General features: G+C 43.4%; 1 protein-coding gene across 1 annotated transcript in view; it reads left to right on the top strand.

Moving 5' to 3' along the window:
• Positions 1-12,260, top strand: part of SLC6A17 (solute carrier family 6 member 17) — a 31,884-nt gene extending 19,624 nt beyond the window's left edge. The window contains exons 6-12 of the mRNA XM_035124026.2: positions 692-802; positions 2,694-2,935; positions 3,601-3,793; positions 4,717-4,909; positions 8,393-8,552; positions 8,821-8,983; positions 9,979-12,260. Of these exons, the coding sequence (XP_034979917.1) occupies positions 692-802; positions 2,694-2,935; positions 3,601-3,793; positions 4,717-4,909; positions 8,393-8,552; positions 8,821-8,983; positions 9,979-10,347 (1,431 nt within the window). The 3' untranslated portion in view covers positions 10,348-12,260. The remainder of the gene's footprint in view (positions 1-691; positions 803-2,693; positions 2,936-3,600; positions 3,794-4,716; positions 4,910-8,392; positions 8,553-8,820; positions 8,984-9,978) is intronic.
• Positions 12,261-13,146: the final 886 nt, after the last annotated feature.

Here is a 13,146-nt window from a genome sequence, read left to right as displayed (position 1 = left end):
CAGAACCTACAACAGGTGGACCCCCTTATAAAGTGGTGGATCCGGGGATGGGAAACTGTAGCTCTCCAGATGGAGCTGGACTACAACTCCCATCATCCCTGCCCATTGGCCATGTTGGCTGGGGCTGACAACATCTGGAGGGCCACAGCTTCCCCATCCCAGACCTACAGGTTACAGAAGATAATAACTGCTGTTTGGGACACAATCCTGTAGCCAGAAACAAAGTCTTCAGCAGCTTCCACACATCCTGAATGGTTCATGGGGCCCAGGTAACCACAATGAAATAAGAAGCTAGGAAAAAGGAAAGGTGAGCACTTTTTCTTCCCAACCACCTGGTCCAGGAGTGCTTGCTCCATTTTGCTTGGCCTGTGCCTCAGAGCAGCCGCCTGAATGTAAGAATAACGTGTGAGAGAGCCCATTGTTGAATGAATGAAGTCAGCAGTACCCGATAGCAATCACAGGCACAGCTTCCTCTCTTTTGGGATACAGCTGCTCAGTTTACCTATCTTAGGGCATATCCACATATCTCACCAAACTACAGTTCCCAAAATGCTTTGTAGAAAGAAAAATACTGGCAGAAGTTTCCAATAGGGTAGATTTGGGTTTATTGTTCATCCTTAAGACTTTATTTATATGCAGTCTACTGCTGGATTATATAAGGTAGGATCTCTCGCTTTTTCTCCCTCTCCAGGTGATGTATTTCAGCTCCCTTTTTCCTTACGTGGTACTGATCTGTTTCCTGGTCCGGGGATTGCTCTTGAGGGGGGCGATAGATGGAATTCTGCACATGCTCACTCCCAAGGTAAGCCCACCACATTCACCATGTGCCTTTAGACCAGTCAGAGAAATGTCTCTTACTGGGAAATATAGCTAGCAAGAATCCCATGACTCTGGTGATCATCACAATCCATGCCCTGTGTTAAACTGCTGCCTCTGTGGTGCTGTTTGGATGGCACCAGAGCAGAGCAAATTTTACGTAGGTATAGGTGTCGCTTTTTTAGTCAGTGGTGCAACTCTCTCTGAAACTGAAATACTGAAGATTAATTGCTTTGGGCATGCCAGTTCTGGTCTGTTACATTATTCTTCCTGCTTGCAGTCAGAATTGTACCAAATTAACCAGGTTTGCCAATGGACAGCTGCAAAATGGGTTGACTCATTAGCGGCTTAATTAATTCATTAAACAAAGATGTAGGTGATTGAAATTATGAAGCTGGCATTAATCCTGATTAATTTTGAATAATAGATTCTAAAATGCAAGCCCCAGTGTCCAAGTTCTCATTGTAGGTAGAATGATTAGCAACCATCATCGTTTATGCCCTTGCCTTATGAAAATTAAAGAGGATCTTATACATTACCTCCTCTATTGCCCCATTTACTCGGGCTTTAGAGACGCAATGCTGCAAATTATAACCAACTCTATAATCAATCCTGAAGATAGAGTAAAATTTTTGTTAGTTGATGCAAACCCACGTATTACCCATGCGGTAGCGGTTTTTGTGATGAAGGCCATGAAAGCCAGGGAAAGATTCATGGATGACAATGTAAAGACCCCTTCATCACCTGTTTAACTTGTTGCTTGTTTTCCTTCTCTTCCTGTTTTGTGGGATGAAGGTTTTGTTGGGATAGTATGCAATGAATTTTAATATTTTTAATTATTCTTCTTAATTATTTAATATTTTTAATTATTGTTATGTTGATATTTGTGTACAGGCATGGTCCTCACAATAAACGGATTTGTTGTTGTTGATTAGCAACCACGTAAATTCCATTTGCAATACTGTGCATGCCCCATCTGTAAATGGCATCTCCATCAGGTTTGTCCAGATTCTTGGCAGCAGAAGGTCCCACCGGTATCACACTACACAGCATGCAATGGATGCTTTAGCTGAGATTCCTGCATTGCAGGGGGTTGGACTAGATGATCCTTGGGGTCCCTTCCAACTCTACGATTCTATGATTCTAATTTGGTAGGGCTCACTTTCCATGCCACAAACCATGGTGGACTGAAAGGGAGTAAGGTGCTTAATAGTTTGCTAGTACATTAGTTTGCAGAGAGCACTTGCATAGCTTGCTAGCATAAGTGTGACTATCCTGTGCAGTCTATTAAGTGCATTCTGTAAGCTGCAATCCTTAATCAATAAGGTTAATCAAGCTTTTCTAGATAAAGGGATGGGGGCTAGTTCTAACTGGCAGGGGTCAATTTGAAATAGTGAGTTTGTTTTTTCTCAACTTTCATTTGGACACTAGCTGTGTTTTCAAGCTTTCTTCCATAGGAATCATAAGGGCTAGTGTTTTTTGGTTTTGTTTTGCTTTTCTCTTTTAAAAGATTGTGGCATTTTTTCAGGGCATTATATTCCATACCTAACTGGGTAAGCCCACAAAGTGCACAGGCAGTAAAAATCTAAAATGCAATGAAGAATAGGGCATTCACAGTTCTGTATCTGAGATCTATTTATTTCTATGGGACCTGATTCCCTTTCTATTGTGCCCTTAGCCATCAATAATTGAGTCAACAGAGGAGAAAGATAGAGAGCTTTGTACAGAATGCACAAAGAACAGATACCCAGGCAATGGTGGGCTGTTGTCAGCTGCCAATGTTATACATTTAAATATAAATGTGCCATATGTGTACCAAGCCGAGCATATGTGATTCAGGGTGGATGACTTGGCTTCCCTCTCATCTCTCCTTACAGCTAGATAAAATGTTGGATATCCAGGTGTGGCGGGAAGCAGCCACTCAGGTCTTCTTTGCCCTCGGACTGGGCTTTGGCGGAGTTATTGCTTTTTCCAGTTACAACAAGCAGGACAATAACTGCCACTTCGATGCAGCCTTGGTCTCCTTCATCAACTTCTTCACCTCCATTTTGGCCACACTGGTAGTCTTTGCTGTGCTGGGCTTCAAAGCCAATGTCATGAATGAAAAGTGTGTGGTTGAGTAAGTACTCATTCCAGTCTCTCTCTCCCCCTGCCTCTCCCTTTCTCTCTCCCCAAGAGGCTTCTCTAGAGGGAACAACCACAGCAGCGATCTATTTTTCAGGGTACCTTAGAGTTACTTTTAAAAAAGCAACCAATGCGGTTGGTACAATTCTGTTCTGACCTGAAGCTTTGATAGCCAGAAACTGTAGTTTTCTTCTGGCCAGGTGGTAACCTAGAGTGCTCTCTGAAGCTAGGGAAGCAGCTTTTCACCTTATTATTTTTGCAGAATATGCTATGAAGTAATTGGACTAAATCCTTCCACTTCATTCATTCATTCATTCATTCATTCATTCATTCATTCATTCATTCATTCAGTATTATTCATTCAGCTCATTCCTTCACAATTTTCTCCCCTCCATTTTATCCTCACAACAACCCTGTTTAGGGTAGGCTCAGAGTCTGTGACAGACTCACCCAGTGAACTTCATGGGTGAGTGGGAACCGGAACCCTGGTCCCCCTGGTCCTAGTCTGACATTCTTAATTAACCACTGCACCACACTGGTTCCAATCAACTGCTGGGGTTCATTTTGCCTGCTTTGCTGGAAGAAGATGCCCTTCACCCAGAACAAGGTGAACAAAGCCAGGCAATGGCTCTGTAATGACCTTTAGCTTCTCCTCCATAGGAATGCTGAGAAGATTCTGGGTTATCTGAATACCAATGTCCTCAGCCATGCACTCATCCCACCCCAAGTGAACTTCTCCCATCTCACATCCAAAGACTACAGCGAGATGTATGGTGTGATAAAGACAGTGAATAAGGATCATTTCGATAAGCTGGGCCTGGATCCTTGTCTACTGGAAGATGAGCTTAACAAGGTATGTTTATAGCCAGACTTGCTTTTCACGGTATATTTATAGCTGGGCTTGCTTTTCATGGTCATTTTCGAGCCTAGATGCTGGTTCCGCTCTTGTACATCGTTGAAGTCTCAGAGCGAGCCAACTTGCTTGGGAAGAGCACATGGTACAGCTCTCTTGGGATTGTACCACTTCTGCATGGTGCAAGTGGGGGATCTCATGCTCATATGCACCCCATTTTCTTGTTAAAAAACAACAACCTCTCATTGCATATAGAAAATTAACACGTTAGGGAGAAGGCTAAGATCACTCTTGGTTGCAGTTCTTACCATGTGCTGATGAAGACTTCACTAACATGAGGAATAAGGAACTGAAGTATGTCAAAATCATTGCAAGAATTGAGCTTGTGAGAGGTGGCAAGCTATAACAGTGTTATGGAATAGATGTGTTTGGTTGCTTTGAATAGTAGAGCATATGTTTTGTATGCTGAAGTTCCCAAGTTTATTCCTCAGCATCTCCAGGTAGGGGTGGGAGTGTCCCTTGTCTGAAAACCTCAAGAGTTGTCAGCCATAGACGATTCTGAGCTAGATGGACCATTGGTCTGACTTGATTTAAGAACGACTCCTGTCTTCCTGAGATTACTGAGGGAGGTGAAACTGAGAAATGAATACATTGTGTAATTTCTATGGGATGCATGCATTGAAAAGTCATAACTTTCCATGGCTTCTCAGAACATGTACAGATGTAGTGAAACAGATGCTTGTGCAATCATTTGTATGCATTATGCATCATTTTCCTTATACCCACAGTGGTTTGGCTGTTTAGTTCTGAGAGCCTGTGATTTTACAGATAGAAATCTATTTACATGAATACATGCACACCTGCTTTTATGATGTAATCTTCTGCCCAGAGTAACGCAAGCATCTTCTTTTGGCTGTGTACAGTCAGTGCAGGGAACTGGCCTTGCATTCATAGCTTTCACAGAAGCAATGACCCACTTTCCAGCTTCTCCTTTCTGGTCAGTGATGTTCTTCTTGATGCTGATAAACCTGGGTTTGGGGAGCATGATTGGGACCATGGCTGGCATCACCACACCCATCATTGACATGTTCAAAGTGCGCAAGGAAGCTTTAACAGGTAAGTTCTCTCTTGGGGAAACTCAAGAAACCATTCACAGAGTAGCACTGTTGTGCATGCAATGACATCATTTAGTTCCGGCCAAGACTTGTGCTACAAAATACGTTGCTGGATGGGATGAAACTGTAATTCTTAAAAGTCATGGCATAACATCAGAGCTGAACCAATATTTCTATTGCTGAAATATGTTTGCTGTCCCCAAAAAGAGCAGAGGGATTTGGGGGTTAGGGGTGCCTGCCAACGTTGGGAAGCTCACACACTGTGATGATGTGGAAGTATCTGGGGAACTGAGGATTTTGGGTCATTTCATAAGACCAAACTGTGGAGGGTTTATGGGTGAGTAGATCTGGGCTGAGTTTGGAAAGTTGCAAAATGATTTTGTCATTATTTCATCAAACCCCCACATTTATCATACCACCACAAAGCTGATCCAAATGGCTGCTAGTAGCATATTCACCATGCAATCCAAGAATGCTTTGGTTACTTCAAAGTAAATCACAGTGGTTTCAATGGATTGTAGCCCAGATGTGCCTCGGGTTATGAACTGAACACTTCATTCATGCCAAACTGGTAGAATCAATTCAATGCACATGTCCAAATTAGCAAGCTATGTAAAACCCAATTAAGTAACCCAGGGTATGAAGCACTGGTAACAAATTCCATTGCAGTGACAAAAGCAAAAAACAGCATTCAAACTCATCATTCAAAGCATCCACATCTGAAGCCAGATGTGAGCCTTGCAGTCAGGACCTATCATTGCTGATAAGCTCAGTAAAGTTAAGGCGATGTTTCTGAGGTATATACCGTGTTTCTCATATTTTAAGGCATCCCTAAAAAATAAGGCATGGCAGGATTTCCCAGACCTGGTGAAATATAAGGCATACCCCGAAAATAAGACATGCTGGTACGGTATGGCAGGGCACGCCGCGCCAAGTCCCGACCCAGAGGGACCCAGCAAGGGCAGCAGTGCGCGCTTTGCCGAGCCCCGACTGAGCGGGAGCTGGCAAAGCGCCACTGCTGCCTTTGCCGGCTCGAGCTCCAAGCCGGCAGCGGGCTGCTGCCTTTGCTGGTTTTCGCTCCGTTGGGGGGGGGAGCAGGAAGTCGCTCGCAACTTTCCGGATCCCTCCCCGCCGGTCTCCTCCTCCTTCCCGCTGCGCCTCCCCTTTCTGGGTTTCTCGGCGGCACCTCCTTCTCCTCTTCCGACGCTGGCTGGCGGCTTTGTGCTGGAATGCCGCGTGCGCAGCTTTCAGGTACCGGTAGACGAGGACGCGGGTCGGGGGTGGGGATGCACGTGTGAACGCCCTGGGTGAAGGGTCGGAGGCTGCAAGGCAGGGGTACGAACGCAATTCTCACCCGATTCGGTGGAGCTCGGCAAAGCGCCGCTGCTGCCTTTGCCGGCTCGAGCTCCGAGCCGGCGGCGGGCTGCTGCCTTTGCCAGCTCCCGCTCAGTCGGGGCTCGGCAAAAAATAAGACACCCCCGAAAATAAGCCATAGGCTTATTTTCTTGAGTAAAAAAAAATATAAGACATGACTTATAATATGAGAAACACGGTAGTACCTTCTGTGATCTCTACTTGCCTACCTACCTAGATACTTGCAGATTTGTATGTACAGTGGAACCTCGGTTTATGAACACCTCGGTTTATGAATTTTCGGTTTATGAACGCTGCGGACCCATCTGGAACGGATTAATTCATTTTCCATTACTTTCAATGGGAAAGTTTGCTTCAGTTTATGAACGCTTCAGTTTATGAACAGACTTCCGGAACCAATTACACCCATGCTTCAGTTTATGAACGCTTCAGTTTAAGTACTCCGCGGACCCGTCTGGAACGGATTAATCCACTTTCCATTACTTTCAATGAGAAAGTTTGCTTCAGTTTATGAACGCTTACTCCGCGGACCGTCTGGAACGGATTAATTCACTTTCCATTACTTTCAATGGGAAAGTTCGCTTCAGTTTATGAACGCTTCAGTTTATGAACAGACTTCTGGAACCAATTGTGTTCATAAACCGAGGTACCACTGTAGCAGATTTTGTTTTACATTTCTCTAAAAATTACATTGCATATTAAAAGTTTAAGAGCAATTTATAGGGCACTCCTATGAATGTTTGCTTAGAAATAAGCCACACGGTGTTCAATGGAGCTTAATCTCAAAGAAGTGTGTCTAAGATTGCAAGCTTAAACTTTTAAAAAGTGAATTCAAGTACTTAAAATTCACTGAAGCCAAATGATGTGCTTGCCTTAACTCTGCTTCCCCATAGTGGCCAGTTGGGGCTTCTACGTTTAGGATAAAATTTCTTGCATAGAAGCCACATGTGGAAAGTTGGGTGAATCCCACATATAGCTTGCCACACACGTGTCTGTTTTACCATGAGCACTAAGTATGTTTTACCATGGCCTACTTCTGTCAGGCATATGCACATTAACAAAGCTGATGTGCATTCATTTATCAGGATGCAGGATATGTAGCCTTGTAGGCAAGGCATTTTGTCATGTATGAAACTGGCTTTGGAGTTATTTTTTTCTGCAGGAGTGATATTATAGCCATAGAGCAACATGGACATACCAACTTGAAGCTCACTGACCCAACTCCGTGATATAGGACAAACAGGGGCAACAAATGCATAATTTTTTGAGTTTGTCTCAGTCTGAAAAATCAGGAATCTCATTATCACAGCTCTATTGTATCTTCAGCACAGAGTCATTTTCTTCATGCACATCAATATATATTTAGACTCCTGTGGTGAATTGAATTGAATGAGTCATGTTGGAGAACTGAAATGTGGGTACTATTATGACCAGAGATGATGTGAAAGATGTTTTGTAAGATTCAAAGAGGGCATTAGAATGCAAAAGACAGAGTGACCTGGGTTACTAACATCCAAATCCAGTTCATCCTGGCCTGGAAATTGGGGAAAGGGTGCTTTCATCAAGTGAATAAAGAAATCGGTGACTCTTCAACAGGAAGTTAAGTTATAATAATTTTTGCAACAATTCCACAAATATAAGGAACTTGGGATCTAGTTAATATTGCACAGGCAGAAAATGAATTTGGGACATTTTAAGTGCTGGACTTCACAGCCTCAATAACACTTAATGAAGAGAAGATGTTTCCCTACATCACAGTGAGCAACAATGTGATAACTTTAACACTTTCCCAGATTATCTAGTATAGCCTCAAACTTTCCCCTGTCGAATTAGAGCTCTTGTCACAGATATACCCTGAAGCACTTTTTGTACATTTGAATAGCTCTAACATATTGATGCACTGCTTGTGTATCTGAAGAGCTCTAATCTCTCTCTAATTCCTGCCCTTAAAGTCTTTACCATGCACACACATCTCATGATACTGCCAGGGGCCCTTGTAATACGTTGCTGCTCTTCGGTAGAAACAATATTATCAGTTTGCCTTTTGGATCCTGAAGCAGTTTTGCATGCTCTCATGGAGCTGACGATGACTGTGATCTGTTCTTTACAGTTGGCTGCTGCATTTTTGCTTTCTTCGTGGGGCTGATCTTTGTGCAACGCTCAGGCAACTACTTTGTCAACATGTTTGATGATTACTCTGCAACGCTGCCACTCACCCTCGTAGTCATCCTGGAAAACATTGCGGTGGCTTGGATTTACGGCACCAAGAAGTAAGCATTTGTTTCCAGGAGGGTCAGCCTGTTCCTATTCCTACAGGCTTGTCTGAATTCCTAAGCATTTGGCTTTTAATGCTTTGCCCCTCTTACCACTACATGGGTTTCATTGTTCTTGAAGCACTCACGCTTCTCGGTGCTTCTTTGGACTTCTTGGCCCCATCAGAGTTCCTATCCAAATCTCTCCATCCAAATCAAGGGGAAGTAAAGAGCAAGGAACCTTGTGCTTCAACATCTGTTTCCTTTCTTCCTTTCTCCTTCCTAGATTCATGCAAGAATTAACAGAGATGCTGGGTTTCCGCCCTTACCGGTTTTACTTCTACACATGGAAGTACATCTCGCCCATTTGCATGGCTGGCCTAATGACAGCCAGTGTGATCCAGCTAGCTGTCAGTCCTCCAGGTTATAATGCCTGGATCCGAGAAGAGGTGAGTTGGCAAATAAAAGTGCATCTCCCAAAGGCTACAAATCCACAGGCTGTGTAACCAATTGGCAGCCAACCCACATACAATACAGTGAAGCCACAGGGTCCTTGCTGCAAATGGCTGTGATCATTTGTGCAATTCTTAGGCCTGCATCCACCTGGAGGACAGAGTGGCATCATCCTTATACCAGAGTACCTTGCATTTCCTCCTGCTTCCAGAGCTGTGGCCACAGAGGTTGCAGATACACCATAAAACCCAACTAGCCAATATCCTGCTGGAGATGATTCTAGACCAGGCATCCCCAAACTTCGGCCCTCCAGATGTTTTGGACTACAATTCCCATCTTCCCCGACCACTGGTCCTGTTAGATAGGGATCATGGGAGTTGTAGGCCAAAACATCTGGAGGGCCGCAGTTTGGGGATGCCTGTTCTAGACAGAGCTGGCATGGATTTCTAGTCACCCTTCCAAGGAATTGGGAGTAAGAAGCTATCTTAGCCATGTGGAGTGACAGTGGTTGAAATCCCAGTGTTGCAAATGCTTTTTAGGGTAGTCCAAGGTAGTTCAAGGTATGGAATATGAACATTCATGTAATTGTTTATTTGTTCTGCAGGAAAATTGTTGGTCCAGCTTTGTGTAACTGTGGGAAACTACTGCCTCTTTATTAGCATTTTATTTAAGTGGGGGGTTGCCTCCTGCAAGAGCAAAATGTTCTAACACAGGGTGCTCTTGAGAGATTAACCCTTTGGCAGGTCTTTCAGGGTGCGTATGCTGAAAAGGGAACGGAAGGGTGAGAAAGACCTTTTGGCAAAAATCCTTTGCATGTATAAGATTTTCCCCTTGCAGTACATGCTGGCCCTTCTCTTGGAGATGGGAATACAAGCAGCATACTGTACTTCCCTTGGTGCCACAGAAATAGCAACTTGATCACTTCAAGGACCTCACTTGTGTCGAGGCTGACGAATGCCAACTGCCAACTGCATTTTCCCTTCTCTTCCAGGCAGCAGAGAAATATCTCTATTACCCCAAATGGGCAATGGGCATCCTTGTCTCACTGATCATCCTGGCCACCCTTCCTCTGCCGGTCGTCTTCATCCTCCGCCAGTTTCACCTGCTGTCAGATGGCTCCAATGCTCTTTCTGTCACTTACAAGAAGGGGCGTATAATGAAGGACATCTCCAACTTAGAAGACAATGATGAGACACGTTTCATCTTGAGTAAAGGACCCAGTGAAACCCCTTCCCCAATGCCCACACACCGTTCTTATCTAGGCCCAGGGAGCACATCCCCAATGGAGATGAGCAGCGTTGCCAATGGACGCTACAGTAGCGGGTACCTTACGGCTACCACTCCCGAATCTGAGCTGTGACCGTCAACCAGCAACCTCCCTCTGTTTGCTGGGTAAAGGAGAGGAGGTCCAGGAGAAGGAACCTCTGCTTTAGAACCCCTTCCCAGAATTTACAGCAGACAGGGACTAGATGATGTCAAGAGAGGGTAGACGTGGGAAGGGGCCTTCTCCAGCTGAAATGCCAGATCCCTCCTCAGTGAATAATAGTAATAAGACATTGCAATAAATTTTTATGGGCACACAGAAATTTTTAGCCAATTGGTATTGAAAAACACAAATTGCTCCTATATAAGCAGCCAGAGGCTGGAAAAGGGGGATAAGATAAGGCAGCAGCCAAAGAAAAGAGCTTCATGTTTTCTGGATCTCTCTCCTTGTCCATCTCTTTCCTCTAGTTGGGAAAAGAGATGTGCCTCATTCCACTGAGTATGTTTAATCACCACCGTTTGTAGCACAAGGAAGATCAATCCTCTTGGTATGGATTCCACCAGACCACCTGTGGTTTTACACTCTGATAATCTCCAAATAGCACATTCTTGGTCAACACTTCTTGCAAGTCTGGGCCAAGATATATTTTATGTAGGCAGCACATTACAATGCCTGGCGATGCCATCATGTGATACCTGCCACGTCATTGCTGATGTTGGATCAAAAACAGTAAGGAACAATGGGATCTCGTTTCAGTGAAGTTTGCATTGGTATGCGTCCTAATGTTACTCGCAGTATTCCTTCACCAAACGTCTGCTCACGCAGCGGTGCAAATTCAGGTATGTGCCATGTGCATAGGCCAGAATCAGAAAACTGTTCCATCAATGTAAATTTTCTGGAATTTGTGGTGTCACTCCTGATATCTACATAACTCTGAGCAGGCTGTGACCTCAGCCATTTTATCAAATGCACCATCTGACAGAAACCTTTTCAGTAGCAGCCATACTCTACACAAGCACTGTGAGTGCATGCTGGAGTCTTTTTGCTGGCAGTTTTGGGACATTCAAAGCACCTTTAAAAATAATAATAATAATAAAGGTTCTTACTGAAGAGAGTGTGCAACATCTTTCAAGGTAGTCTAAGTGTGTTGGGTCTGTTGCATTTCCCATTAGATGGTGCAGTCATTGCCTTGTACTCTTGTGAATGTGGCTGTGCATGTGTCACAGTCATTTAGGATGCAGCCGATAACATTTTTAATGAATAGTGATTCAGCTCCATCCAGCCTCTGGTTAGTCACATTTAGCTGGTGACTGAACCCTATCTTAAAAGTTTTCTATTATTTTCATTTTAGTAACCAGGTGGTCATGCAGTTCTTGCGTGGGAGTACACACTTAATGGGATTCTTTAAAAGAATGTTGCTCATATGTGCCACCGAATTTTTAAAAACCTCTTAAAGATTTTTCTTTCTTTCTTAATTTGCAGTTTGAGCACTCCCCTCTGCACAGTGAGTCTGTGGGAGCGCACATTTCGCCTGCCGGAGAACAGCAGAAAGGCACCGCTGCCACAAACCTGCCCCCAAAATGTCAAAGTGCAACAGACTCTTGTGCTGTTGCATATGATATTTATGCTGCCAATGGCTAAATGTGCAGAAGCTGCTTTAAGTGCTTTATGGCTAAGGTGATTTGAGAGAATAGTCACGGTCGTTGATCCGTAGAAAGATCCATGACCAAAAGTTATATTGTTTTCTCCTGAAGAGTATAAGATGAGGAAAATGGAACTCTGAGAGTCTTTTCATGCTTGCTAACACGGGGGCAGCTTGTCTCATGAGCAGCTCTTTAGTGGCCTTAAGTTAGGGGACATGTCTGGCTCCGGAAGTGCATGTGTGCAGCAGATAGCAGTGTTGGTTCCAGTGACAGTTGACTGATCCAATCAGCCATGCATTTATTACAACACGGCCTGAGCTTACAATCCTGTGCTCAGGCATTTGGGAGTAGGGTTGAACAGATTGGTCTACCTCTCATCCATATCAGCTTTTCATGTGTTTATTCATAAGTCAGTTCTACCCTGTTTCCACATTAATTTTCAGATTTCTTTTTAAAAAATTCTTATGAAAATTAAATGTAAATGTACATTTAAATACATACTTAAGAGTGTATTATTATTATTAATTTATTAATTATATATATATATATATATATATAATTATTATTAAATGCATAGTTCATCATAACATATGAATTTTATATATTTATTTGGATTATATATCTATACATGGATATATGTGGAATACCCTCCCATCAGATGTCAAAGAGAAAAACAACTACCAGTTTTTTAGAAGACATCTGAAGGCAGCCCTGTTTAGGGAGGCTTTTAATGTTTAGTAGATTGTTGTATTTTATTTTTCTGTTGGAAGCCACCCAGAGTAACTGGGGAAACCCAGCCAGATGGGTGGGGTATAAATAATAAATTATTATTATTATTATTATTATTATTATTATTATTATTATTAATCTACACATAAATATATTTCAAGTGTTTCAAAACATATTCAGTATGAAAATAAGAATAATAGCTAAATGTTCAGTTCCAGCTCCTGCCAACCTAGCAGTTCAAAAGCATGTCAAAGTGCAAGTAGATAAATAGGTACCACTCCAACGGGAAGGTAAATGGTGTTTCCGTGCGCTGCTCTGGTTCGCCAGCAGCGGCTTAGTCATACTGGCCACATGACCCAGAAGCTGTCTGCAGACAAAAGCTGGCTCCCTCAGCCTATAGAGTGAGATGAGTGCACAACCCCAGAGTCGTCCGCGACTGCACCTAACGGTCAGGGGTACCTTTACCTTTACAGCCCAGCTATTGTAATTTCCAGTACAGTACTGTAATTTACAGCTACTGTAA

Source organism: Zootoca vivipara, chromosome 7, assembly GCF_963506605.1.
Source record: "Zootoca vivipara chromosome 7, rZooViv1.1, whole genome shotgun sequence".
Classification (NCBI taxonomy): Eukaryota; Metazoa; Chordata; class Lepidosauria; order Squamata; family Lacertidae; genus Zootoca; species Zootoca vivipara.
The sequence above is the reverse complement of the archived record's forward strand: the minus strand, read 5'-3'. Positions and strand labels throughout refer to the sequence as shown.